Source organism: Doryrhamphus excisus, linkage group LG2 (assembly GCF_037039965.1).
Source record: "Doryrhamphus excisus strain RoL-2023G ecotype Guam linkage group LG2, RoL_Dexc_Guam_v1.1, whole genome shotgun sequence".
NCBI lineage: Eukaryota > Metazoa > Chordata > Actinopteri > Syngnathiformes > Syngnathidae > Doryrhamphus > Doryrhamphus excisus.
Genome location: NC_136358.1, coordinates 29,019,762 through 29,047,696, shown reverse-complemented (window position 1 = coordinate 29,047,696; position 27,935 = coordinate 29,019,762). Strand labels below are relative to the sequence as shown.

General features: G+C 43.7%; 1 protein-coding gene across 1 annotated transcript; it reads right to left on the bottom strand.

Annotated features, from left to right (window-relative positions):
- LOC131109370 (guanine nucleotide exchange factor VAV3-like) lies at window positions 1-27,711 on the bottom strand. Its single transcript, XM_078789085.1, has 28 exons — window positions 27,106-27,711; window positions 25,101-25,217; window positions 22,597-22,655; window positions 22,452-22,517; window positions 22,145-22,253; window positions 21,917-22,009; window positions 21,643-21,711; window positions 21,464-21,567; window positions 21,260-21,359; window positions 21,055-21,150; window positions 19,339-19,407; window positions 19,191-19,277; window positions 18,303-18,388; window positions 18,085-18,217; window positions 16,748-16,857; window positions 15,823-15,924; window positions 15,637-15,728; window positions 14,880-14,907; window positions 13,653-13,800; window positions 9,699-9,764; window positions 9,445-9,479; window positions 9,239-9,355; window positions 6,611-6,698; window positions 6,109-6,276; window positions 3,478-3,484; window positions 3,200-3,253; window positions 1,369-1,517; window positions 1-1,081 (listed from the first exon to the last, which is right to left on the bottom strand). The coding sequence occupies exons 1-28, from the start codon at window positions 27,307-27,309 to the stop codon at window positions 1,040-1,042; spliced, it is 2,598 nt and encodes an 865-aa protein (XP_078645211.1). The 5' UTR covers window positions 27,310-27,711; the 3' UTR covers window positions 1-1,039.
- Between the last annotated feature and the right edge of the window lie 224 nt (window positions 27,712-27,935).

Sequence of the window (27,935 nt, the reverse complement as noted above, 5' to 3'; positions counted from 1 at the left end):
TTTTTGAAGACGCAAGACCTTCAACATCAAAGGCCATACAATCACCTCACGCCGACGTCGTCAAAGTTCATTTCTTTCCACACATGACGACTCCGCCAGCCTCCAAAATGGGATTTTTGGAGTTGTTCAACGTGCTAAATTGCACCATTGATGCCACCAATTGCATTCTTAGGCAGGGGTCTCAAACCCGCGGTCCATGGAACACACGTTTTGTGACCCGCTACTTCAAAGTTTAGTGTAGATCTCCTCAGGAGACGGTCAGAGGAACGTTAGCTTGCCGAAAAGGAAGCGGCTCTTTAATTGAGCGACAACACAAAAATGACAACACAGCTTGTAACAAGTAAACATGTGGGGCGCGTGCCTTGGGGCCTTGGGGCCTTGGGGCCTGTTGGCCTGTGTCTGATACCGTAGGAGTTGGCTCGAAGTAGTCAAGGCCCTTTTCTGTTCCCAGTGCCCAAAGCAAGGTCCATAAAAGGCATGCTTGGATGAGTTTGAGGCGGAAGAAGACCATTAAAAACGTTTGAGGTGAACCAAATGAAGAATGCAGTAGCTTCTCACAAAACCAAAATACCCAAATCCTCCATCAAGCCTTCCTGGAAAAGTCCATAGTCATTATTATCGCAGCAAAATAGGTGACCATGTCCATATTTGGCACTTCCTGTCTGGTTAGACTTGATCAATGCATGGGCGGAGCCGTTGCCTGGAAATATGAATACATTTATTCATGCGTTGGACTTCCAGCAATCCCAACCGTGTTTGCCAGCGGAGTCTTCATGTAACAAACTGCGACCGCAGCGAAGGCGACTCCAAACAAGGTGAGCCATGACGCCAGGAAGAAGACCAAGGAACAAGGGTGAAGTCCGGCGATGCTTCCAGAATGATCCAACATATGCTTGGCATCCGTCAGAGGGCAGGGAGGAAGTTCTAGAGGGCGTTTCCTCTTACGTTCCTCTCAGCCATATGTGGCGTACGGCAAAGACGGCACCGATCTGGCACCCTGCAGAGGCGGCGGAGGTCACATGGGTGAGACATCCCAAAGTCAGTCCTCCTCTTCCACGTAGGTGGAAGGAAACCAGCCCACCTGGAAGAAGAGTATGCAGTATTTACCTCCTTCATCTTAATCTTAATTAGTATCACATATTTGCATGGTAAATTATTTGTAAAAATGACACTAACTAGGTGAAAATGCAGTATAATAACAAAAATGCTATGAATAATGTACTATGTACTCAAATATTCGGTGCTACACTGTACTGATGACAAAAAACAAATAAAAGTGATATTGTTTGAGACGATAGCTCACACTTGACAAAAAGAAAAAATAGTAAATCTCTACAGAGAGAAGATTTGGCAAAGCGGCCAACCCACCCTGCCCCCGACCTCTCCCTTCCACCAGCCGTGGGACGTCTTGCTGTGGATGCTCACCACATCTCCCCGCAGCAGCGGCAGCTCCCACGTGTCTCTGGAAGCGAAATCGTAGCGGGCCACGGCCACCGACACCACCCTGGGACAAAACACTGGCACATACCAGGACCGCTATTGGTTAGACGCCTGATCACGTGACTCACGGGAAACATGCGCTAAATTCATGCACGGAAATGTCTTTCCTTTCTGACAAGGAAGACAAAGTCCACCCGGGTGGGGAAGTTAGGAGAACGTCTTTCAGGTACAGTAGAACCTCAATTTGCTCCAAAAAACATCCAGGCAATTCATCAATTAAAAATAAAGCAAATCGAATTAATCTGTTCATACATTGTGTAGAGAACAATTACAGTATATACCGTATCTTCTGGACTATAAGTCGCTCCAAAGTATAAGTCGCACAAGACCATAAATGCATAATCAGGTAGACAAAAACATACATAAGTCGCTCCAGAGTATAAGTCACACAAGGCCAAAAATGCATAATTAGGTAGAAAAAAACATACATAAGTCGCTGCGGAGTATAAGATGCACAAGGCCAAAAAATCATAATCAAGTAGAAAAAAAACATACATAAGTTGCACTAGAGTATAAGTCGCAAAAGGCCAAAAATGCATAATCAGGTAGACAAAAACATACATAAGTCGCTGCGGAGTATACGTCGCACAAGGACAAAAATGTATAATCAGGTAGACAAAAACATATATAAATCGCTCTGGAGTATAAGACGCACAAGGCCAAAAATGCATAATCAGGGAGAAAAAACATACATAAGTTGCTCTGGAGTATAAGTCGCAAAAAGCCAAAAATGCATAATCAGGTAAGATAAAAACATACATAAGTCGCTCTGGAGTATAAGTCGCAAAAAGCCAAAAATGCATAATCAGGTAAGATAAAAACATACATAAGTCGCTCTGGAGTATAAGTCGCAAAAGGCCAAAAAGGCATAATCAGGTAATATAAAAACATACATAAGTCGCTCTGGAGTATAAGTCGCAAAAGGCCAAAAAGGCATAATCAGGTAATATAAAAACATACATAAGTCGCTCTGGAGTATAAGTCGCAAAAGGCCAAAAATGCATAATCAGGTAAGATAAAAACATACATAAGTCGCACTGGAGTATAAGTGGCATTTTTGCGGGTAATTTATTTTCCAAACGACTTGACCAAAACAGACATTAGGTCCTCTTGGAAGGCAAGTTGTAGCAATAAAAGAATAGAGAACAGGCTGAATAGGTGTAAGATATGCTAACACAATGCTTATTCAGCTACACTAAAAATAAACATGAACACAAAAGGTGTCCATTGTTTATGGAACATAAACACTTTTTCCATTTATAAGTCGCTCTGGAGTATAAGTTGCAGGAACAGCCAACCTATGAAAAAAGTGCAACTTATAGTCGGGAAAATACGGTACATGCAGAAAACGATGTTGACTACTGATGTGATTCCTCATACATCCTAACGAGACGTAAGTTAGTGGCGTTTCCCATCTTCTTAATCGAATGGCTGACACTCACCGATGTTGGCAGGCCAACAGTACAGAGCAAATGGGCTCGTTACGTACCGTTCCGTGCAATACCGAACCATTGGTAATGGTTTTCTCCCCCACAGTATTTCTTTCTTCATGTGTCACATTTTTAACGGAGCGCACCAGGGCGCCATCCGCTGGCCACGGTGTCACACGAGTGCATTATTCATCATAAGGAAACAAGATAGTGAAGTCATGTCATGCAGGAAGCCTTTTCTACAAAGAGAGCAAAGCTGTAGAATGTACCTGACCAGAAAGGAGAGGAGGAGGGAGGAACAAAGCTGCAACCATCGGGAGGAACTACACACACAAACAGCCAAAAAAGAGAGAACAGGAAGTTTGAAATGGAGAGAGAAAGTTGGCAAAGTCAAAGAATAAGCTCGGATGCAACAACGAGTGGGAGAGAAGAGGTCGTGATGTCTTATCTAGCTGACATTGGTGCCCCCCCCCCCTCCCTCAACAAGAGATGTTGTCAAGATGCTAGCATAAATGTAGTAATAGTTTCATCATCGTTAGACAAATACTCAATGACTTATGGACAATTAGTCAATTAGTGCTGACAACCAACCCCTACGACGTCATTCAGACGTTCACATTCCAACAAAGCAACTCAAGTCATGTGATGAACTGGCAAGCTGTCAGAGATCAGGCTAACATGCCACCCACTCATCCACCGTGCCAACAAACACAAATATGATTGGAATGTACGGTTAATGTTTGTTGATGGAGACATGAATCATAGAAGATGAAATAAAGATGGCAACTATACGTAGCATCCCTACAGTATTTCCAAACATAAGAAACAAAAAAAGCCCTCGTATCCCCGAGCATGCTGTAAGGCACCGGCACAAATAAAGTCAAATGTATTTTTGTTTAGTAGACACACAACTGAATAAACAGCTTTGACTTTGATGGGCTCCATATATGCACATTTTTATATTCATCACATTTGGAACTGATAGAACAAAACAAACCCAGTTCAAGAAAAGAGTGGAAACCAGTGGACCAGTGGGGGGCAAAACACTCACACTCCCAGCAGATCAGCAGATGGTCCTTATATACCCGCCCAGCCCTGCTGATCACTCAGACCTTCAGCTGGGAGTGGACACCTCAGCTGCTTCCACTTGCTCCTAACGAACAAGATGAGTCTTGTGGGGAAAACTAAAGAAAACTCATAAGAGGAAGTTTGAACAATTCTTAATGTTGCTTGAAATGGAAGTGGAGCCACCAAACTAAGGTTGCTTGCATGCTGTGGTGGTCTCCCATTAAGGTACACGAGGAACTCATGAGGAACTCATGAGGAACTCATGAGGAACTCATGAGGAATTCATGAGGAACTCATGAGTAGTGGTGAGGCTGCGGTAGCATCCTTCGTTCCTCCCTCCCTCCCTCCCTCCCTTCCTCCCTCCCTCCCTCCCTCCCTCCCTTCCTCCCTTCCTTCCTTCCTTCCTTCCTTCCTTCCTTCCTTCCTTCCTTCCTCCCTTCCTTCCTTCCTCCCTTCCTTCCTTCTTTCCTTCCTTCCTTCCTTCCTTCCTTCCTTCCTTCCTTCCTTCCTTCCTTCCTTCCTTCCTTCCTTCCTTCCTTCCTTCCTTCCTTCCTTCCTTCCTTCCTTCCTTCCTTCCTTCCTTCCTTCCTTCCTTCCTTCCTTCCTTCCTTCCTTCCTTCCTTCCTTCCTTCCTTCCTTCCTTCCTTCCTTCCCTCCCTCCCTCCCTCCCTCCCTTCCTTCCTTCCTTCCTTCCTTCCTTCCTTCCCTCCTTCCCTCCCTCCCTCCTTCCGTCCTTCCGTCCTTCCGTCCTCCTTTCCTTCCCTCCTTCCCTCCCTCCCTCCCTCCCTTGCTCCTTCCTTCCTTCCTTCTATCCCAGAATGCAACCAGGCATGGGTTCCCCCGCGTTGAATGACAGAGACGCACAAGTGCACCTTTGAAGATGGCCGACCGATGGCGTCGGGAGGAGGATGAGGGACGAAGATGTGGCTACATCGCACGCACACACACAAGATAAGTTTGTTTACATGCTTGTTATGTGATCTGAACTCCAGCTGTGTTTTATGCTAACTCTTCCTAGCGTGGCGTTCCCGCCATGAGAGCTGGGGGTTTTCCCCGCAGTGGGCGGCTGTCACACTCTTCTTCTTCTTCTACTCGGTTGCCCGTCCAAGTGACATGTCGTGTCCTGTCAGGGAGATTGTGCATCCATCTGGGAAGCAAGTATGCATGCGGCGTGTGACGCTCCGGCGAGGAGAGGCTCCTGGTGCCTTGCCTCGGGGCATCGGCCTCTAACTGGGACCACCCCGGCTCGCCTGGTGGGCTGCCAGCTTTGCTCCTCTACGTTCCTTTGACGTTGCACTTCTGTTGCTGGCTTTTCGCCTCCTGGAGCATCCTATTGGAGGATGCAAGACCACCTGATCTACGTCAGGGAAGGTTCTTTCTTCCTTCCTTCCTTCTGTCCTTCCTCCCTTCCTCCTCTACACTGACTACTCTTTGACTACTCTACTACTTTTTGAGAAGATGTATTGTTGTAAAGATGCCTGTGGTTGAACATCCAAGGCTGCATGGCTTACGTTGAGTCATACGTGTTTAAACGCCTCATTACTGCAACTTCCTCACCAAGGTGGCATCCATTTCCCCTTTCAGGTATCAGCTTGCTCTTCTTGTGGCGTCTCAACAACTCCAGTTACACAAAAAGGCAGCAATAAAATAGAATCAAAGATTTTGTCTCGGCAGAGCACCCACTCTGACTGAAAACACTTTTTTTTTTACTTCCATTCATGACATTCCATGTTATTTCCATTAGGAAAAACATGGCAGACTTTTCAGGAGACGTAAATATTTCAATGTGAAGGACATCCTCGCTTAATTATGAACACAGCCGAGCTGAAGGAAGAAGAAGAAGGCAGCCGCCTCCGGAGCTGCGGTGTAGCTGGTGATGATGTACTTTACATTTCAAATAGCCAGCAAGCTAACATCTTTCTAGATTTCTGCTGTGCATTTCTTTAAAGTGAAGACAACATTGCCGTTATTATTTCAATAGTCTTTCCAAAGGGACAGCCCCCTCTACTGGCCTGGTGTGTGTATTACACTCCATTTTGCACCAAGCCATCAAATACATTGAAATCATCTTGCAAGATGCGTGGGAGTGTTTCCACCTGTCAAGGAGGACGAGACCTGGAGGAAGCTTAGTTTGCCGTTCAGACTCACCGCTGCCAGACTTGGGAATGGCCCAAGGCGAACTTCCGTTGGAGAATTCCCGGTAAGGGACCCGCAGTGTGGTGTCCAGACTGCTGAAGCCTTCTTTTAAAGAGTGCTGCTTGTAGTACTCCACCAAGTCCTGCAGGAATGCCAGGAATGCCACAGGCAGGGCAAATAAAAACATTGGCCAATAATTTAGAGTAGTATTTATATTAGCATTCTTTTGAAATACCGTACAGTAATTGTATGAATGGAGCCATTATTCTGCACTGTGGTGTTATCAAATACATTTCATACAAGTCATGTTCAAAAGTTTCAAATATAAAAAAGCAATATATTATATAAAACATAATAAAACAACATATAATGTCAAAATATACACCACATATAATATAATTGACTAAAATGCAATGTAGCAAGAGAACTAGTGCACGATTCTACTGATTCTTGGTGTAACGGAACATTTTTTTTACCAGCACGGTCTTGAAGTGTCGACTCTCGGCGATGTAAAAGCAGCCATCCTTGGTCAGAATCTTAATGTGCTTGACTCTGTCGTTGAACCTGAGTGAGATGAATAAGACATGGGGTGCTAATCAGCGAGACGCTTCCACGTCAGGCCAGCCTCCGTGCTGAAAGTCACGAAGGTCTGTCGCCACCGCTCGCTACCGACGTGGACCGTTGCGGAATTTGGTGGGAATGTGTCAATCACGGACCAACCTGGCTATCTTGGGGACCACCAGTTGCCGGTCGGACCAACAACGTGCGAGTCCAAATCACTTCATCGCATCAGGGATGAATTGAAAAGAAATGGAAATGCCCATGATGTCCATGAATGTATCACCAAATATTTCTTCTGCTGGGGCCTGTGCCCTTGAATTCTTTACAAGCTGACCTTGAAGTAGAATAGAAGCTCGTTCTGTGCATGTCGGATTCACGGTAAATCTCCCCGTGTGCGGTTGGAGTACGACAGATGAGGGGAACTTTGGTGGCACGGCCAAATCACTGACACGTTATGAATCCATGCGGCGGCATCCATTATTGATGTCTATTGAGTTATGTGCTGCATAACGCATGGAGACAGATGAGACGTTTGCGCCTCTCTTCCTCCCTCCCTGGCGACCGTATCGCTCGCCGCACAACTGACCACTCCACACCTCCACTCGATTAGACGCGGCTCTCCGTGTGAAGTTCCCTTATCGCCAAACGGCCGTCCCTGATGATGATGATGATGATGATATCAAGCGCCGCTGAGGGCTGGTGTTCAAGTCTGATGGGGTGTCACTGGCTAAATATTTGGATCTGAGGATTTCTGTGCTCCAATTTGCTGTTTGATGACTCCCTTGACTCTGTTTATGACCATCACTTGGTTGCTCCGCTTTTCAAAAGCAGGCTTCACTACGCATCTTAAAACAATGCCTGGCATGCTCAGCGACAAACATGGGAGATGTTAAGTTTCATCATTTAGTTTTTCTTTTGCAAATATACTAACTACATACACTGCTTAACATTATCAACTACGCAAGGAAGGAAGGAAGGAAGGACGGAAGGGGGGAGGGAGGGACGGAAAGAAGGAAGGAAGCAAGAAAGGAAGCAAGGAAGCAAGGAAACAAGGAAGCAAGGAAGGAAGGAAGGAATGAAGGAAGGACAGACGGACGGAAGGAAGGAAGGAAGCAAGGAATGAGGGAAGGAAGCAAGGAAGCAAGGAAGCAAGGAAGCAAGGAAGCAAGGAAGCAAGGAAGGACAGACGGACGAAAGGAAGGAAGGAAGCAGGGAATGAGGGAAGGAAGCAAGGAAGCAAGGAAGCAAGGAAGCAAGGAAGCTCCACCAGGGATGTCACAAAGGATTGGAAGAGGATTCTTCAATTGTATCCAAGTTGACCTTCTTCTGTATTGTCCTGATGTCTCCTGAAGATGGTACCACACCGCTAATTAGCATTACTTACGTAATTAAGCATGACTTACCACGTCCTCCTGGTGGAACTGGAGGACGTGGCCGCAGACCGGGAAGTCCGGGCTTCCCTACTAAGTCTGCTGGATGGACGTACGTATTTAAGATGGTGTCCTTTTTACAAGGAGGATCTTACAGACCTTTCTTTACAAATAGAACTCAATCAAGTCACGGCAAACAAAGAATGATAGCAAGTGCTCAGGGTTTTGTAAAGGCAGCTCCCAGAGCGTTTGTGGAAGAGGAGCACACGCGTCATCAGTATGCTAAGCCACTTCTCGGCACAAGAAGACACAAACAATTGGTGGAAAATTAAAAGGCTTTTCCTTTTGTGTGTAATCCGCTGATTTCTCTACGAGCACCTCAAGCAGCAGGCAGTTCATCTCTATTGTGTTTTGCATAATAGCATCCGGAGCCAAGCACCATGCGAGGAAGGGAGCAGTGCCGCATAATGTTCTAACCTTGACTAATTAATTGTTTGCCTGCTGAATCAATTAGCTAGCCTCCCACCACAATGGATCACGTAAAAACCCGCCCAGTTCTCGGGTTTTACAGAACAATGTGGAAAATGGCTACCGGCTGCAGCTCAAGTCAGTTCTTGGAAGACATTTGCCAGATCGAATAGCTTTCTCATAGACTTAGTCACTTCTTAGTCTGCTCAAAGTCACACTCATCTCCAAGACCTCAACATCGTGATCTTCACAGCCTATCTAGACAAACAGAAAAATTGAACCAAAATGGATAAAATATCCAAAAAGTCCAATGGATTGAGAAGGTTCAGTCAAACCTTCTACAGATCCTTCTAAAAAACAGATCAATCTACCTTGGATCCATCCAGGAAATCCTTTCCAACACTGGTATATCACAGTCATCCATCCAAAAAAAACACAAAAACAGATCAATCTACCATGGATCTACCAGGTAATCCAATCAAACACTGGTATATCGCAGTCATCCATTCAAAAAAACCCCAAAAACAGATCAATCTACCATGGATCATCCAGGAAATCCTATGCAACACTGGTATATCGCAGTCATCCATCCAAAAAAAAACCCAAAACAGATCAATCTACCTTGGATCCACCCGGTAATCCAATCAAACCCGGACCGATGTTGGTGGATCCCTTCAAACAGATCCTTCCACCACGGAAACTTACTTTATACTGATGGCGTACTCTGTGCACTCTCTACTCCTGTTCCGGACCAGATAGGTGCTGTTTCCTCTGTCCTGGAGCTCCACCTCGGCCTGGAACCTCTCCATAGGGCCTGCAAACCTGAATCGCCCGCAAACACAATCAACTTCAAGAAAAAACGAAGGAGAATTACGTTTTATTTTTGTTTGTGGTCAGTTTTCATGGCTTACCAGAGCTGTGAAGAGTAATCTACGGGCTTGGGAAGCTGCCAGGGAAAAGAAGTGTGGTTATTTTGCCGTGCATCGCACTGGGAAGGTGGAAGGCATTCCTGGTAATGTGATATTCAGGCCGCTAAGATCAAACCTCGACAGAGGCAGAGAGACATAATGGAATGGCTCAGACATCAATACTAGCCATTAGCTGCTAAAGGCGTTGCGTTCACACTTAATATGGCACATTGATCAGCAGGAATATTCACACTTACACACGGGCAAGGCCGCACAGCGTCGCTTGGAAAGAAGCCAGTCTTGCCGCTTGCCAGGATTTTGCCCTGTGAAGGCGACTGGATGTTAATCGCATTAAATTTGTCTCGGAGCGACCGGCGCCTAATAACCCCTCCTCTTCCTCGCCCGCACGCACCTCTGCTTCCCCTCCGACGGGCGCAGATAAATCCTCGGCAATTAGCGCACAACAAGCAGCGCATCTAATTTGCAGCCCCGACTTAATTATGGTTGCAACTCCGCCGGCAGCTACATTTGGACTGCATCTCAACAAGGGCCTTATTTGCCCTAAATAATGGATCCTATTGGCCCCGCTGAATACCCAAATGGAGGCGCCGCAAAACCAAACAAGTGGATTTTATGTGAAGATATGAAAATCTACCAAGCCGATTCTTTACGATGAAGGAAGGCATTGATTGGCTCATCATTTCTTGGTTAGGTAGCGGGATTATGCAAAAACTACCCCCCCACACACACACACACCCACAGAACTTTGTGGAAGGGCAGTGCAAGAACCTTTTCAATTGCGGTGCAGAAACAGGAGCCCATTTTCAAGGTTACAGTCCAATTGCATTAAGTCCGAGGGGGGTTATTGACAAAGCACGTCTAGCAGATTTATTTATAGAGCAGCATTCGTACACAAGGTAATTCTAAGGGCTTTACAGAAATGAACGCTATGATCATTTCATAAAAACATGAAATCATTCTACAATCATTGCATGAAATTCCATAAATCATTCCACGAAACAAAACAAAAAAAGTGTTTAGCCTAGATTTGAACGTTGCCAAAGTTGAGGATTTTTGCACAATTTTTCTCTGGAAAACTGTTCCAGATTTTCATGTTTAGTCCGAACTCCTGCGAGAGACCACTACCTTTAGGGGTGGGGCCAAATCCGACTACGGTATTCGGAACGGCACAAATAATGCACAAATTACAAATACTTAAAAAATATTTGTATTCTGGAACCAATTGAAACATCCTATCAGGAAGCTGCGTTTCTTGGTGAAACCGCAATCAGCCAATGAGTGAACGGTGTTCAGCAGTCGGGGGCGGGGACAGAGCGACACGGAGCAGTAATGGCGGTTGAATAACTCGACGTCAGAATGGCTGTATTCTGTTGGCCATTTATTTAGAACAGCTTTAAGTCTCTGGTGACTTTGCAGATGTGATTGATGTACAAGTTAAACAGTTTTGGTCGCAGTATTGACCCCTGGTGTACTCCACAGGTAATATTTAAACTTGCTTTAATCATTGATAATGATTTACTTTGACTACACATCTGAAATAATGTGTGGGTACTTTTACTTTGTTGTTGTTTTATTTAGTTGTAGTTATTTTTGTTGTAGTTATTTAGTTAGTTTTAGTTTTTCATTTGAAACAAAAGTATAGTAATAGATTTCTGCATTGTCCTTGTGAACTTCTTCCACCAACTGAGTTTATCTCTTCGTGTTAATATCAATCCGGAGGGACAGTCATTTGACTTAAGTGGGCCATAGCGTTGAAAATGAAGTCAATCTGAAGAGCGGAGCTGTTTATGGGTCCAACTCTTCTTGATTAGGCTGAAATGCCTTTTTCGGGGTGGAAGCGTGCAAAGCTTGGCAGTAACTCGATTGGAGAGCAAATCTTTCGCCACCTCTATGATTCATTCCTCACAATAACATTTCATCAGAGCTTTTTGCGTCTATTTGTTATGCCCCGGATAAGCATGCGATAAAGATTAAACGTATTACTCTGCTGGCATAAACAGGCAGCAGCCAAAGGATCAAATGAAATTACAGTGATTGATTGTATTGTTCTGCCAGGGGGATGGAGATAATTGCCTTCTGGGTAACGGGGGGTATGAATTCTCCACGCGCTGTAATTCCATCCTGCGGTGCCGCCGGGGACGCCCGAGATTAAAGGTACCCTGTGGCGTTTTAATTGTCGTCACAAGTGCTTCTGTTTGGATTGTGTGTGTCTTGCCGTAACCTCTGTGGACTACTGATACTTTAGGAGATCATACTGATGTCTTCTCCTTTTAAAAATACTCGTGTGCACTCGAGTTCAACTTTATGGGTTTAGTGCTTCTAATTTGACTACTTTCTTGAAATTGAATAGGAATTCTTCAGGGCCAGCAAAGTCTTCCAGTAGTTTTCCAGTAAAAAGGTCTATCGTCCTCATTTGGTAGCTCCCAGTACGTGTAGGTTAGATTTTTTTTGACCAACCAGATTTCAGCCTCCGTGTGTTGCCATATCAACCCAATCTGCCCACAAATGCCGGCCCATTCCTCATCATTTCACGGCTTCAGTCTATCCCAGTTTTTCAAAATGTTGACATTTTGTCTTTTGGCCAAAAAGAAGCATTTTAAAGCATAAACATTGTTCAATAAAGTTCAATACAAATATGCATAAGGCATTCAGGAGACATTGCGATGATATGTAGTATTTTACACTGGTCACTATATGATGAGACCGTAGCCACCACAGGAAGTACTGCACAGTACTGAAAGTAAATAATAAACTCTCCCAACATGTCACTCTATATTAGGTATTATTTTCTCTTATTATGTCTAACATCTTTGGGTAAAGACCTGTATAGGCGACTATAGGGGTGTTATTTCATGTCTGAAGGGCTCTAATTATGCTCATTATTTGGCCCTTTGTATGGAATGTATTGTGTATTGTATTGTATAATTGTATTGTGGACCCCTATAGAGCAACTACACACAATAACCTGCAGACTGTGGACAAACATGCCTCATACTGCGTGCTTTTCTCATGGTAGCAGTTAGTGTCAATAATAAAGATATGATTTACCGCCTCTGAGACGCTCCGTCCACTTAAAGTGACAAAGCTGCAGCGACAGGCCCTGGCGGTGGCAACGCAGCCTTCTGGCAGCTGTGCCCTCACCCTCGCCCTCGCCCTCCGCTTTGTCCTCTGTCACAACACTGACAAACAGCGTAGCCCGGCTGTGCTGCTGGCAAGGACTGGCATGCGTCTGGGGCGGCAGCATTAGCGGCAGGGAGGGTGCCTCCGCTGACGCAACAGGCGACATAAATCAGCACCCTTTCGAAAATAGATAAGGTCAACCACTAGGGGCCCTGAGAAGGCCCCCCTGAGAAGCTCGCTAAGTGGGCCTCGACTAGAGGTGCTGCGCTGCCAAAAGCATTTCCAGAAGGTGGTGGAGGTCCCGCTTCATTGTCTCTAAATGTATCAGGATGACATCATCACGGGTGACATCATCACTATGATTTCATGTCACATGTGTCATGTGACTATACAGTCATAGTCCCAGTCAGAGTCCCAGTCAAAGGCCAAGAAGGAATAATAATGCCCGATAATGGCCCCCGTCCCACCTATTGGATAATGGTGTTCTCTCCCAGTCCTGAAGGTGGCGGTAATGCACGTTTAAAACTAGATGACACCTAAACCACCAAAGAAGAACATCAAACGACTAGGTAGGACAGCTCAAGTCTGGAGGCTTTAAGCAGGATCCAAAGGGTCCACCCCCCCTAAACCAGGGGTGTCCAAAGCTGTTCCAGTGAGGGCCACATATGAAAGGACGCAAGGGCCACTTTGATACTTTAGAAATGAAAAATCTGCAACTACTAAAAAATATCGATCTGTAAAAAAAATTCTTTCATATTTCAACTCTACGCTACCAAAATTTCCTCATAATGTGATGATGTCATTCTTGTAACATTTTTCTTATAAAACGTTTTTCTCGTTTTCATTTTCAATTTTTCCAGTCTTTGTTCAATTCTATTTTTAGAATGCCGCCCCCCCCCTCCTCTGAGTACTGAAGCTAGTAGTGAAGGTGATACCAGACAACACACAGGGCGGATTCGAACTCAAAGATGTGGCGTGCGCCGAGGTCCGCTGAGCCGCGTCCTGCTATTATTTTTTTTTTTGGCGGGGGGGGGTGACAGCTGTGGAGACAAGAGGCCAGTGACACGCACCTGCCACCAGGAGCTGTGCAGGTCGGCGAACATCAGCTCGATCACGTCGCCCGCATGAGCGCACAGCGGGGGGCCGCACGGAGGCCAGGGGGCGCCTCGGTAGTCTCTGATCATCAGCATCCTGGGCAGACCTGGAGGACATGACAAGGTTTATGGCCGGCCGTTAAAACAAAGCAGAGGCTCGTCTGCAGAAGGAGACATCAGTGTCATAAATTCTCCAGAAAAACTTTTTTTTTTTTTACCGATAGATGAAAAACATCCGTATGTCTGATAGCTTTTAGAAATATAAAACACCCCCACATCCCCTCCACACCCACTGGGACTTAGTTTACACTTAAAGACGCTGTGGGGTCAAAATACTACATAAGCTAGAAGTATTAGAAAGTATGGTCTACAGGAATTTTATGAAGCAACACATGCAGTTATGATTATTATTAAGCCGCTATTATACTTAACCCCCCCCCAAAGCTCACGCAGTGGGCCTCCCCAAAGTGTCCCCACAAGGTCAGAAGCGACTGGTCCTGATTCAACGCTGATGGATGACTTGCGTGTTGAAGAGGCGTGTCCCGCTACTAAGTCAGCGTTCAGCCCCTCTCCAAATATTTTCTCAAGGCGTGCACCAACATGGCGGCAGCCGTCGGGCTAAGCGGAGACGAAACGCCGCTGCCAGCGAGAACGACACGTCCACTCAGTCTCGCCGGAGACCTCCCCGAGAGTGTGCCCCTCCCCGACACCAACCCGCGGCGAGGCGGGCCTGAGGACGCGATTAGCAGCCGGTGACCTCGCCTCGATGCGCTGTCATATTTACGCTTTGAATAAGAAATCATAAAACAGGTCACTTCAACTTCCATGAAGCCTGAATTCATCCCTGGGGTTGTTCAGAAGTCAGCCATTATTGGGGGGGGAGGACTTAACAATGCTAAGAAATATACAAGGCATGTACCAACATGAGTTAAAAAAACAAAAACAAGCTACGTTAACTTTATCCCATGATGGATTTCGTCCCAGCATAGCATTCATTAGCAGTTGCTGCCAGGGAGCTGCATTGACGTCAGCCTCCCTCTGAATGAAATGAACATAATGGATGTAAAATGAAACACATGCAAAGTGTCTGCCGGGAACGGGAGTCGATGTGTACGCACCGCAGCCGATTTGGGATATTAACTAAAAAACGCACCAGCCGGGGGGGAACGTTAGTCATGGTGCCGCTGTATTTGTATTTTTCATTATAAGGAAAAGCGGTACTCACCTGGGTCTGCATGGGTCGCCGACTCCTGCAGGTGAAAAAGAGAACGAAAGGGAAGTCTCAGAGGAGGACGTTTGACCTGAACACTGAGTTATCGTCATGCTGGTTCAATCATTCATCCATTTTGGAGATACTGTAAGGGCTTTCATTTTGGGATAAAAAACATTGAACTCATAATAGGATGTCCAGAACTTAGTAGGATATTAATTGGCTACAACTTTGCAGAAACTATTTGCTATAAAATGTCATGTAATTAATGAAATAAATGAGTTATTTTGATGTTCAAAGATGTTCTACGTGAGAAGAATCTTACCTTGGACCTCAGCTTGGAAGCGTCTGCAGTGTGAGAAGAACATAGAGAAGAACATGGTATGAGTTTGGACTGCTTCTGGCTTCAGCAACAGTTTGGTGGAATCTAAACTGTTCAATATCTAAACGGGAAAGGTGCATTATTGTCGTATACACTTTGTCACCCTGCATTCACAAAGGTGGGGGGAACCACAGTGTCCAGCTGGAGGACTACGTCACATATTTTAGATCTGGGTAGAACCGCATTTCCACCTGTCTTTTTGTGTTCATGTCCAAAAGAAAAGCGGTTTTCCTTTAAGCTGCCCCACATCCATTGAGTAGGTCCTCTGGGTCGGACATTTCATATCTTGGTATTTGGTTCTAGACCAAAGGTCACCATGGAAGTGAAGGGACTGTCTTTTCCAAAAGGCACTAAAAGCCTCGTCTCACCTGTCCTTCCGCAGAGTCCCAGCTGACCCAAACACTCCTTGTGGACCGCCAGGCCGCATCTGAAGCACAGGTAGCCCTGGTTGAAGATGCCCCTGAAGACACGGGACGAGTTTAATGGATGCTACACGCCGTTCCCTTCAGAATCGTCCCAGAAACACGGAAAAGCCTTCGGATGCGGAATCTTACCTCAGCAAGAGGTGGCAGAAGCTGCATGAAAGGATTCTTTCAAAGGTGTGCATCTTGAACTGGTGGCCGTTGTGGTTGGCCAGTTCAGGTCGGATGTTGGAGCTGACCAGGAAACAGGAAATCATTGAAAAAATGTCAATAAAATTAATCAAATCATTTCATTTTTGTAAGCAAAAAAGCAAAAAAAAGCAAAAAAAATCCTGAATTATTTTTTGTAATCCTGGATTATTTTTTGTAATGGAGGTACTGAAATTCTTCAAGGAAATTTTCATTGCTAATTATGACAAACAAAACAAAATAAAACTGTAATCATTGCAAACTAGGTTGGAGAAAAATGTTATATTATTATGGAAAGAAAGTCATAATATTATGAAATAATAATTAAAAAAAAAAAACAGTAAAAAAGTGAAAATATTTTCCAACGGTAGCAGTACTCGTCACTCCCAAATAGCAAAAGAGTAACGTCCTACTGTGAAGACGAGAGGAAACACTCACAGAGCGCTTCTTCCGGTTCTTCTTTTCAACAGGTCATCAGTGAAGTGATTTCAACCTCAGATTGTTGAAATATTAATATTCCACATGCACACCCACGTGTGTTTTCATCCCCACAAACACGCCAATCATCCAAATACACATCATTAAAACATGCATGCAACAACATCCCAACATGACACAATAACTGTACCCCCCCACCGCCCCCCCACCCCACCCCGCCCCGCCCAGGCAGGAAGAAGGACTTGTTTGTTGCACTCCTTGTATGCGTGCATGTTGGTGTGTTATCTCACATTGGCAGCAGTTTGATTTCGGCAAACACAACATGCATGAAAGCATCAATCCACCCACCCCCCCACCCACCCACCTCACCCCACACCCTCGCCCTGACCGAGACACGCACACAAAATGGAAACAAATCAAGTAGACTCACACGGCCGCTTCAAACTGGTCCAGCCATTTCTTCTTCAGCTCTCTGGTCTTGAAGAAGAGCTCAAAGCCGGTGTGGCCCTGCTGGTGCGTCACATAGAAGCTGGAACACCACTGAAGAAGAAGAAGAAGAAGAAGAAGAAGGAGAAAAGTGAAAAATGGAAGGATGAACTTACTTTACCACTTTGCTATTTTGTCAATGTAACATTACTGCCACCTAGTGACCGGTGCAGAATACTACATATCATATCTCCTGAATGCCTTACATATTTTACTTCATTTCTTCAATTATTAGCATCAACTTTCCTCTGTTTTTCCCATTTTTGCTTTAGTTTTTGTTTAAAATTGTCAAAATTTTTAAACTTTCTTCTTGAATAGCATTCATAAATGTACTTCTTGTAATAGTATCACTTTATTCCCATATTAGAACTTTTCCCCAAGCTAATCATCCAAAAATGTATTTTGTTTCTTTTCTATTTTTTTTGTTGATTTTTTTTTGGGTGTAGTGGTTTTTCATTTCCCCAAATGATTCATTTCTTTTAATTTATTTAGGTTTTTTCCAAACATTTTCCAATATTTTCTCAGCTTCAACTTATTTCTTTAATGATATATGGATATTTTTTCCTCATAAAATGAAAGCATATAGTAAAATTACAACATTTAATTTTTTGGCCAATTTTGTCCTCCAAGCCCAGAGTGTTTTCAGCCATAATGTTGTCCAACGTGTTATGTCGCCTCCAATAAGAGCAGCTTCGGTCGCCTCGCTGAAGTCAACAAGTGTTTTCGGGGCTCTGCTGAGTGTGGAATCATCGGACGGCACCGCCACCGTCCTCGCTTGGCGGCACGCCGTTTACACGCTGAAGTTTCATTTTGCAGCGAATGATGTATGGCTGCGAGCAACCTTGGACGACCGCGCACATTCATCACCCGCTATTAGCATCTCGGCCGGACGGCACCCGGCGTTGGCGAGGAGGCTGCCTCCATCACATCGCTTGTTGTTTCTCCTTTTCCTTGTTTGCGTATGAGTCCGTTCTTAGCAGGATGACACGGAAAAATCTATTTCTATGACGTTTAGGAGAAAAGATGTACATAAAAATACATAAAACATGATTTATTTTGTTTTGTTTGTTTTTCATACTAATTTTCAGACTTTTTTAGAAGTCATTTTTAATGTTTATCTTTCTTTCTCATAATATTACAACCTTATTCTTATCCTTGTTGGCTTTTTCCTCTCCACGTTTTGACTTTATTCTTAAAATGACTGCTAATTTTTCCATTTTGTACTTTTAAACAATTGTATGAATATGATGTAATAAGAACACTTTGGACCCCCTGCTCTACCTTCTTGCCCTCCTTCTCCGAGTTGGGGTTGTCTGTGACCTTGAAGGCGTTGAGGTCGAGGACATCCTTCATCTCGTAGTTGTCGCCGCGTCGCTTGCAGAGCACGGCGGCGACGTCAAACAGAAAGATGTGTCTGCAACCAGAAGGCGGCGTCGTTTGACGTTTGAAACATAAAAAGCTTCAAATCTTTGACTGGAGAAAAAATATCGGATGCTAACCTGTCCTGTTTCCGCTTGTCAACGTTGGACACCACGCGGACTTCCCCGTCTCCTCTTGGACGCCCGTAGCCAATCAGAGGCTGGTTCTTTAACGTCAAACAAACACGTCTTGTAATATACGGTATCATATCTTCTTCCAATAGCTGGAGGATGTTTATACAGGATATGTGTACTACACGTGTACCATTCATATTAATACAGATGAGTAAAAGAGGTGATAAATGAAAACTACATTAAAAGTATAAACCATTAAAAATGTACAATTGGACTGCATTTAAATACATTATTTTACAATTATATTTATATTAGGGTTGTCAATCCATGAAAATACTCAATAATTTAATTAATTTTGCCCATGGTTAATTCATAATTAATCGCATTTAATTGCAGAGGAAAATGTTTAATAAGTTTAATAAATGAGGATGTAAATCGATTTGATGGACAACGACAATATTCAATTTTGGAAATATAGATCATATTTCATATAAAAAATAATACTCAATTACAAGTCCCACAGTTTTTGAATGCTTAATGTCCCACGTTTTTGATCGTCCCTGAACGCACCTGTATTCTGCAATGATATTTTAATATTTTTCAAATATTGAACATGAGATAATAATGTAATAATTGCATTATTTTGTATATTATATACTCTAATTACATCTGTATTTATGTCAATAATTTAGCAATGATAATAATGAAGTTAATGCATTTTTGAAAAGATATATTCTGCAGGTGTACCTAATGAAACGGCTGATAGACTTATAAGTCACAGCTTGAGTCGAGGCAATCGGGGGCGCACACGTCTTTTTCGAATTTTAAACGACTAAATGACCGCCGAGGCTGGAGGCCATCGGACTGCCTACTGGGCCAGCACGTGTGGAGTACCAGGTTCTCGATGCAGCGCTGGTACTGGTCCATCTCCCGCAGAGTCTCGTTATCTCTCTTCAGCTCGTTGACAAACTGAGCCAAGTCCTGCAGACCAACAGGAAGCATTTGCACCAGGAATTGATCGCGCGTGGAAGGCGTGACTTACTTTCATCGCATCCAGCGCCGTTTTTAGGTTGCTCTTCTCCGCAGCGTCGTGAGTGTGCTTGACCAGCTCCTGGTGGACACCAAGACAGTGATGGACACTTGTTATTATCATTATTATTATTATTATTTCTCCTTCATAGGGAAATGAACCATGTTGGTAAGATGAGCCCAGCAATACTGCCACCTAGTGGCCTTTAATAGACATTACTACCAATATTGGTAAAATCAAAATGGACCTACTTTTTATGCTGGTCATTAACCATTCACCTTTCTTGGATAGATCAGATGATTATGTCATAGAAATATAATATTTCAATGTAGTTTCTCTTTCAAACACACATTTTATTTATTCCTTTCATTTTACATAATGACATTTGTAACTTTCTGCATCTATCACTGATTATTTTATTATTAATATGCATTATATATATTACATAATTAATATCCCATATAATTCTAACATTAATATTGCATTACCGTTTTTATATTTTTATTTTTATAAGTTTAGAGGGATATTTTTTCCAAAACTTTTCCAGTTTTGCTTTCTACGTGATTTGCAGGTGAAACATTCCAAAGTTGGGAAAAAACGTTATTGATGGCGGGGAAGGCCAGCGTGCGGGTGCCCATCTGTTGACGACACCCCAGGACGACTTTGTGAAGGTCATAGACGACATACGAGCCAGGACGGCCTTTGAAGCTCCTCCTCCTCCTCGTAGGGCGCCTGCTATATTTTTAAATGTGATCATGTGACTTGACGAGCTGCAAAGCTACGGTCCCGGACCCCCGCCAGGCCCAGACACCCACTCATTTCATTTCTGCTTGGTCACTTCCTGCCTGTTTCCTTCCCACCTTTTTTTACCACACGTGTCCCCTGAGGGATGGACACATCAATTCAACACAACACTCCTGCTTTTATCCCCGTCCTGCCCGACGGCTCCTGGCTGACCTTTGACCTCCAATGAGAGGAGGCAGGCATTTGACGATGAGGCAATATCCTGTAAGAGTGCATGTCCTCTGAAGCAGCACCGAACCAACACCCTGGCCGGGAAGCAAAGCCCAAAGCTAAGTCATGTGATCCCAACGTGGACAATGTCTCCATCAAGTGGCCAAGTGGGGAAGGTGCATGTATTTAGTTTTTACAGGGATCGAACGCGAGTCTTCAACTCTAAACTGTTACCAAAGCGTGACAAAAAATTCACTAGATTTATTTGGAATATTTTAGCCTTGTCATTACTTTTATTTTTGATTTTATACAAAAATAAGAAACACTACAGGCGCCTTCATAAAAGGTCACCTAAAACTCAAATAATTCAATCAATAAATCTATAAAACTAATATATAAACATAAATAAATCTAAAAGTAAATGTTATCATTTAGCCTGTCAATTGATTAAAATATTTAATCCTGATTAATTGCATGTTGTCTGTAGTTAACTTATAATTAAATGCATTTAATCACAGTTTAAAAATGTTTTTATGGACCATAAGTAGGGATGTAAATCTCTTGATTTTTGATGATTTTTGATGATTACTTATCGACTTATATCCTGGGGAATGGAATCATGCAAAATATGAAATATTGACACCCGCCCCCCCCCCTCATTTACAGTGAACTTACGTGAATAAATACACAAATACACCGTGCAGCCGTGCAGAATATGGAAGTTCCATCTTATCCCCAAATGGGATAGAGTATAAAGTGGACAAGCATCCTTACCTGAAGGAGAAGGTGGTACTTGAGGACTCTTTGCATGGGGACCACCAGCAGGTCTCTCAGGGCAAACTTGCCATTGTTGGCCTTCTTGGAACACTCCTGGAACCAACAAAGTACAGCAAACTTCAAACACTCTAAGTCTGACCCCTAACCTCCAACCTCTAACCCTAACCCCAAAAGACGTAACCAACTAAAAGACGTCCCGCACCTCCAACTTGAGGCGAACATCTTCCTTCTCCTTGCAGATGAGGTCCAGGACTGCGATGGCGACCTCCACGCGGCTGCAGTAGACGCCATAGATGAGGAGCCTGCAAGGCACGGGCAGCACAGTGAGGTGGGGGTGTACCTAATGCTACGGCCAGATGTCTGGTGTTTTAGACGGACGAGAAGTTGGCATGCGTTCATGGCAGACCTTTCCTTGTAGCTGATGAAGATCTGGTAAAGGTTCAAAGCATTCTTGTTGAGGATGGAGTCCCGAATGTCCACCATCAGGCTCTGATGAACCTTCACCAAGTCCTAGGATGGAGGTTCCATGGAGGTTCTTACACGTTTCATGATCAACGTCTTTTTGGAAAAAGATGGGAAACTCACTGGGATGTTGACAAACACTTTGTCTATCTCCGCCACCGAGAGGAACATCTTCAGAGGGTTGAGAAAATACTGCGAGAAGACGAAAATAAAGTAGAAAATGAAAAGATGAGAGCTGTAGTGTTGACAATTATTCATAAAAATAAAAATATATAAATATTTACAGTAGCCAAACTATAGTATGAATAATATCCATCAATAATGGATGCCAACATAGTGCTGGGGGGCAGCGTCCATCATGGCGTGTTTGATGGCGTTTCAGGCGCCGTGCGTGTACCTTCTCGATGGATTCCAGCGTCTCTGTGTACTTCTCCTCCGTCTGTTTGATCTCGGAGAGGCAGCAGCTACGAACGTCCAACTCGGCCTGCTTCTGAAAGACAAAGCAAAGGCTAGAATCTTCATGAATGAAGCAGACGTGCTGGAAGCAGCGAGCATCACAGACAGGAGGAGAACCAGGCCAAAACGGGGAGATGTTAAACCCTGAAATGATGCTTGATGGGTCTACCTGCTCTTCAGTCCTCATAAGGTCCTCATAAATCTCTCCACCTTCACACATTTCTTCCAGCCCGTACACCGCCGCGTACAGGTCGTCCTCATTCTCCGTAGCGTTTTCACTACAAAGACATAAATCGTGTTTGTATTAGGTGGTCCTTTTTAATGTGGTGAGAAGATCCAAAGAGCTTTAATGCAGGTTCTGATGGAGTGAAATAATGATGCTCTATGTGGAGCAGTGATGGTCTGTCAGGGAGACCTGGTGGTACGTGTGGTATACATGTAGTATGTGTAGTACATGTGGTACATGTGGTACATACTCAATCAGGTCTTCCAGGTCATCGTAGACGTCCTCGTCCTTGAGGCTTTCCTCTATGGGAAAGGGCCTACAAAAGACAGAGCTAAGTTTGGAAGGACCGGAACGTCGAGGCCCCATGCGGAGCGCTGAAGATGTCCTGGACTTACCTGAACCCCCCTTGTTGTGCTACGTCCGTGTAGGAGAGCTTGGATAGTGTGTCCATGACCTGGTGAAGGAGCATCAGGTCATGAGAGCAGTTTTTGACTTTAAAGTCACATGCTGCACTTGAAAGGATGGAACGGAGCTGTCTATCATGTACGCAGCTTCCTGTGTCAACGCGGCTGTGGCTTCCTGTGGCTTCCTGTGGCTTCCTGTGGCTTCCTGTGGCTTCCTGTGGCTCGGCCTCTCTGCGGCCTGGCGGTCATCCATCATCACACGATCCTAAATGCCAGATGATTGCGCTACTCAGCAACCTGGCCTCGCCGCATAGACCAATGTCCTGTATTCATTGGTAGTAGCTAGCTAGCTCCGGTCATGTGACTTGGATTGGAGTCAGACACGACTCACGACTTTGATGACGTCAGACTCAACTTGACGATATCGGAATACGGGGGCAACTCAACCAGTCCACGTGTTTTGTGGGCTTGGAGAAGGCAAGTAGTAGTAGTACTAGTAGTAGTAATGTAGTTACTAAGTGATGACTGCAGGTTATGTAGTGATGTCATGTAGTGTTGGTACTGTTACTACTAGTAGTAGTAGTAGTAATAGTAGTAATGTAGTTACTAAGCGATGACTGCAGGTTATGTAGTGATGTCATGTAGTGTTGGTACTGTTACTACTAGTAGTAGTACTAGTAGTAGTAATGTAGTTACTAAGTGATGACTGCAGGTTATGTAGTGATGTCGTGTAGTGTTAGTACTGTTACTACTAGTAGTAGTAGTAATAGTAGTAATGTAGTTAATAAGCGATGACTGCAGGTTATGTAGTGATGTCATGTAGTGTTAGTACTGTTACTACTAGTAGTAGTAGTAATAGTAGTAATGTAGTTACTAAGCGATGACTGCAGGTTATGTAGTGATGTCATGTAGTGTTAGTACTGTTACTACTAGTAGTAGTAGTAATAGTAGTAATGTAGTTACTAAGCGATGACTGCAGGTTATGTAGTGATGTCGTGTAGTGTTGGTACTGTTACTACTAGTAGTAGTAGTAATAGTAGTAATGTAGTTACTAAGCGATGACTGCAGGTTATGTAGTGATGTCGTGTAGTGTTGGTACTGTTACTACTAGTAGTAGTAGTAATAGTAGTAATGTAGTTACTAAGCAATGACTGCAGGTTATGTAGTGATGTCGTGTAGTGTTGGTACTGTTACTACTAGTAGTAGTAGTAATGTAGTTACTAAGCGATGACTGCAGGTTATGTAGTGATGTCATGTAGTGTTGGTACTGTTACTACTAGTAGTAGTAGTAGTAATAGTAGTAATGTAGTTACTAAGCGATGACTGCAGGTTATGTAGTGATGTTGTGTAGTGTTGGTACTGTTACTACTAGTAGTAGTAGTAATAGTAGTAATGTAGTTAATAAGCGATGACTGCAGGTTATGTAGTGATGTCGTGTAGTGTTGGTACTGTTACTACTAGTAGTAGTAGTAATAGTAGTAATGTAGTTAATAAGTGATGACTGCAGGTTATGTAGTGATGTCATGTAGTGTTAGTACTGTTACTACTAGTAGTAGTAGTAATAGTAGTAATGTAGTTACTAAGCGATGACTGCAGGTTATGTAGTGATGTCATGTAGTGTTGGTACTGTTACTACTAGTAGTAGTAGTAATAGTAGTAATGTAGTTACTAAGCGATGACTGCAGGTTATGTAGTGATGTCGTGTAGTGTTAGTACTGTTACTACTAGTAGTAGTAGTAATAGTAGTAATGTAGTTACTAAGCAATGACTGCAGGTTATGTAGTGATGTCGTGTAGTGTTGGTACTGTTACTACTAGTAGTAGTAGTAATGTAGTTAATAAGCGATGACTGCAGGTTATGTATTGATGTCGTGTAGTGTTAGTACTGTTACTACTAGTAGTAGTAGTAGTAGTAGTAGTAATGTAGTTAATAAGCGATGACTGCAGGTTATGTAGTGATGTCGTGTAGTGTCGGTACTGTTACTAGTATCAGTAGTAGTACTGGTAGAAGTAACGTGTCCAGTAAGTGGTCTGAATGAAAGTAGGTTAGTTGGATGGTCTGGGTGCTTCTCATCCCGTGTTTATGTCTCGGTGTATACGTGGATGTAATCCAAGGTCTCCAAGAGCAGCAAATTGGCACACGGGCCTGCAAGTGGATAAGCCAGGATGACATGCGTGACATTCCCTTCTGGAACAATCTCTCGTCCTGCTCGCTGGTCAACAAGGCTGGCTGGAGCTCATCCAGCAGCACCCTGACTTCCTCCCCACAAGGACGGCGATGGCGGAGTCCCACCAGCCAGCCAGAAGAAGCCCGCATGGCCGAGATTATAGCAACATAGCCTATCTGCCTGTGGGATTATCAGATTAGACCGCAAGCTTCTTTGGACCTCGGCGCTCTCAAACTGGAAAGTTTGGGATGAAAGCGGAGCGCTGCGCGTCTTCTTAAAAGAAGCCATGAGTACACGATGCCGCGTTAGCGCCACTAATCTCCTTTACCTTTCCGAAGTTCCGCACGTCAAACAGGTCGAAGGCCTCAAACAGATCGCTTTTCTTCATGCCGAACACGTTGCAGCAACACGTCAAGAAGGTGCGGATGTTCTTCAGGCACAGGAACTGCAATCAATTATTATCATCAATATAAGATCATAATTCTCCATAATAAAAATAACAAATGTATAGAATGCATCAAAACACAACATGGCGTACTATGCATACATGTACTATGAGGCGTCTTTCATGCTGAAACCTGCAATGTGGGCTGAACAACCGCTTTTTCACGTTTCTGACCTAGAACTGTAGTACCAATGTAGTATTCTGGTGCTAAACCATTCTGACCTAGAACTGTAGTACCAATGTAGTATTCTGCTGTTAAACCATTCTGACCTAGAACTGTAGTACCAATGTAGTATTCTGGTGCTAAACCATTCTGACCTAGAACTGTAGTACCAATGTAGTATTCTGCTGTTACACCATTCTGACCTAGAACTGTAGTACCAATGTAGTATTCTGGTGCTTAAACATTCTGACCTAGAACTGTAGTACCAATGTAGTATTCTGGTGCTAAACCATTCTGACCTAGAACTGTAGTACCAATGTAGTATTCTGGTGCTAATCCATTCTGACCTAGAACTGTAGTACCAATGTAGTATTCTGCTGTTAAACTATTCTGACCTAGAACTGTAGTACCAATGTAGTATTCTGGTGTTAAACCATTCTGACCTAGAACTGTAGTACCAATGTAGTATTCTGGTGCTTAAACATTCTGACCTAGAACTGTAGTACCAATGTAGTATTCTGCTGTTAAACCATTGTGACCTAGAACTGTAGTACCAATGTAGTATTCTGCTGTTAACCATTGTGACCTAGAACTGTAGTACCAATGTAGTATTCTGGTGTTACAAGTTTTGGCAAACATTACCTTAATATATAACAGTCACAAACGTCAATATTGCATCAAATATGGGATCAAAGTCAAAGCGTCAAAGTCTGGAGCCAGCGCTTGAAAGACGTGTTGTTGTCTCCCCCCAACACGGCCTCCACCGAGTGACCGTGTTTCCACCGAGGAAGATGATAGTGGGTCAGCAGGGCGCCATGAAAGGAGCACTTTTCGAATGGAGGTCAAGCGGCAAACACGCTTTTCACCAGAAGACACGGCCTACACCTACGGGCTATCTGACTGTTCCGCACTTTATTGTCCGATGCACTAAAACGTGCTGCTGTGTCTTGGCTGGAATAAACAGTCAGGACAAACAGGACAACGTTTCCTTGGTTTTCCTCATGAATTGTAAACAACGTAGAATGAAACGAAGCGAAAGGCTGCTTGTGGTTCAGATTAAGAGCTGCCTCCTAACGGGCGGATCAAAAGCAGGATTTTATCAAGGTCCCTCAAGAGGCTGTAAGCACCAAGGGGTCAATTCCATTATGACATTTGCATCTTTTTTTGTTTACTTTAGAGTCGGAATCCCATGGAGTACTCATTTTATCTCTTGGATTTTGCTGTTTTTGTCCCGACAAAATAGAGCAGATGATTCTGATCTAAAGGAGGACTTTCTTTCTATCAATATAAACGTGTTTTAGTACCTGAAAAAATCAGTTTATTACTATATTCATAACAGGAAATATTTCATATACAAAATCCAAGTCCTAATATATACTATATTAGTACACTACATGCTAAAAATGTTTATATTTTGCAGTGTACAACTGTATTTCATCATACTGTAGAACTGCACATAACATTTCTGTAGCCTTATGAGAAAAATATTGATTAATAATGATTTTTTATGTAAATTTGCCAACAAATGCAAAAACATTGCCTTGATGTTTGTTATTAAGTTACGACTATTCACTCATAAATATTGCTTTTTTAAATCTACACATTATTATTGTATCTTACATTATATATTTATTATTGTTGATGTATCACTGTGTACTGTTTAGGATAAAGATGCAGTATTCTACTCGGCTCCTGTGAAGTTGCGCTGTGGAGTCCTGGGGGTACCTGAGACATCTGCGGCCTGAGGTTGATCTCCTTCAGGTCGATGCTGCGAGCTCTCAGGTTGTTGAGCAGCTGACAAAGCAGCACGCCGTCCCGCAGCGTTTGCGCCAGGTCGAACACCTGAGCAGAGTCGGCAGTGACGCGATGGTTGAGCGGAAGCACCTTGCAGCCGATCAGCCACAGGGCGCACTGCCTCCAGTATTCCATGACGGTCCTGGTCACTGAAATGCAAAAGCAAAAGTTGACACTCCAAGATGTGGCGTCCACAACATGCTGAGAGACGTGTCCCTGAAGGGAGCAGCGGCCTCAATAGAGGGGGAGGAGCTGCACAACTGGAGCAATTTAAGTCCGCTTAAGTGGGCAAAGCTTCCTGTGGCTTCCTGTGACTGCGAGGACTTCCCCCTTCTTACTTCAAGTGACATTTACACACAGATGGTCCGCGTCAAACGTAAAACTAGTCCTGGTACGCAGTGAATACTGTCGTTCATCCATTCATCCATTCATTCCAGGGCAGTCCTACAGTATATCTGGCTAACAGGGCATGCCCATATAGGGACGCACGGCTCCTTGTGATGTCAACATTTAGTATCATCCTAAACTTCTTTCACAGCTCACTTCCGAACGCACAAACCTCATTATCTGAAACTTTGGCATGGTTTAACAAGAGACCAACATTTTAACATTATAGGTCAAAAAAGTTGAAAAGCATCAAAGGTCTCTTTTAGAAGATGTTTCACCTCTCATCCAAGCAAGCTTCATCAGTTAAAAGCAGCCCAGATTAGATAATTAATATTAATAATATTAATAATATTATTAAATGGGGCTGTTAGCGG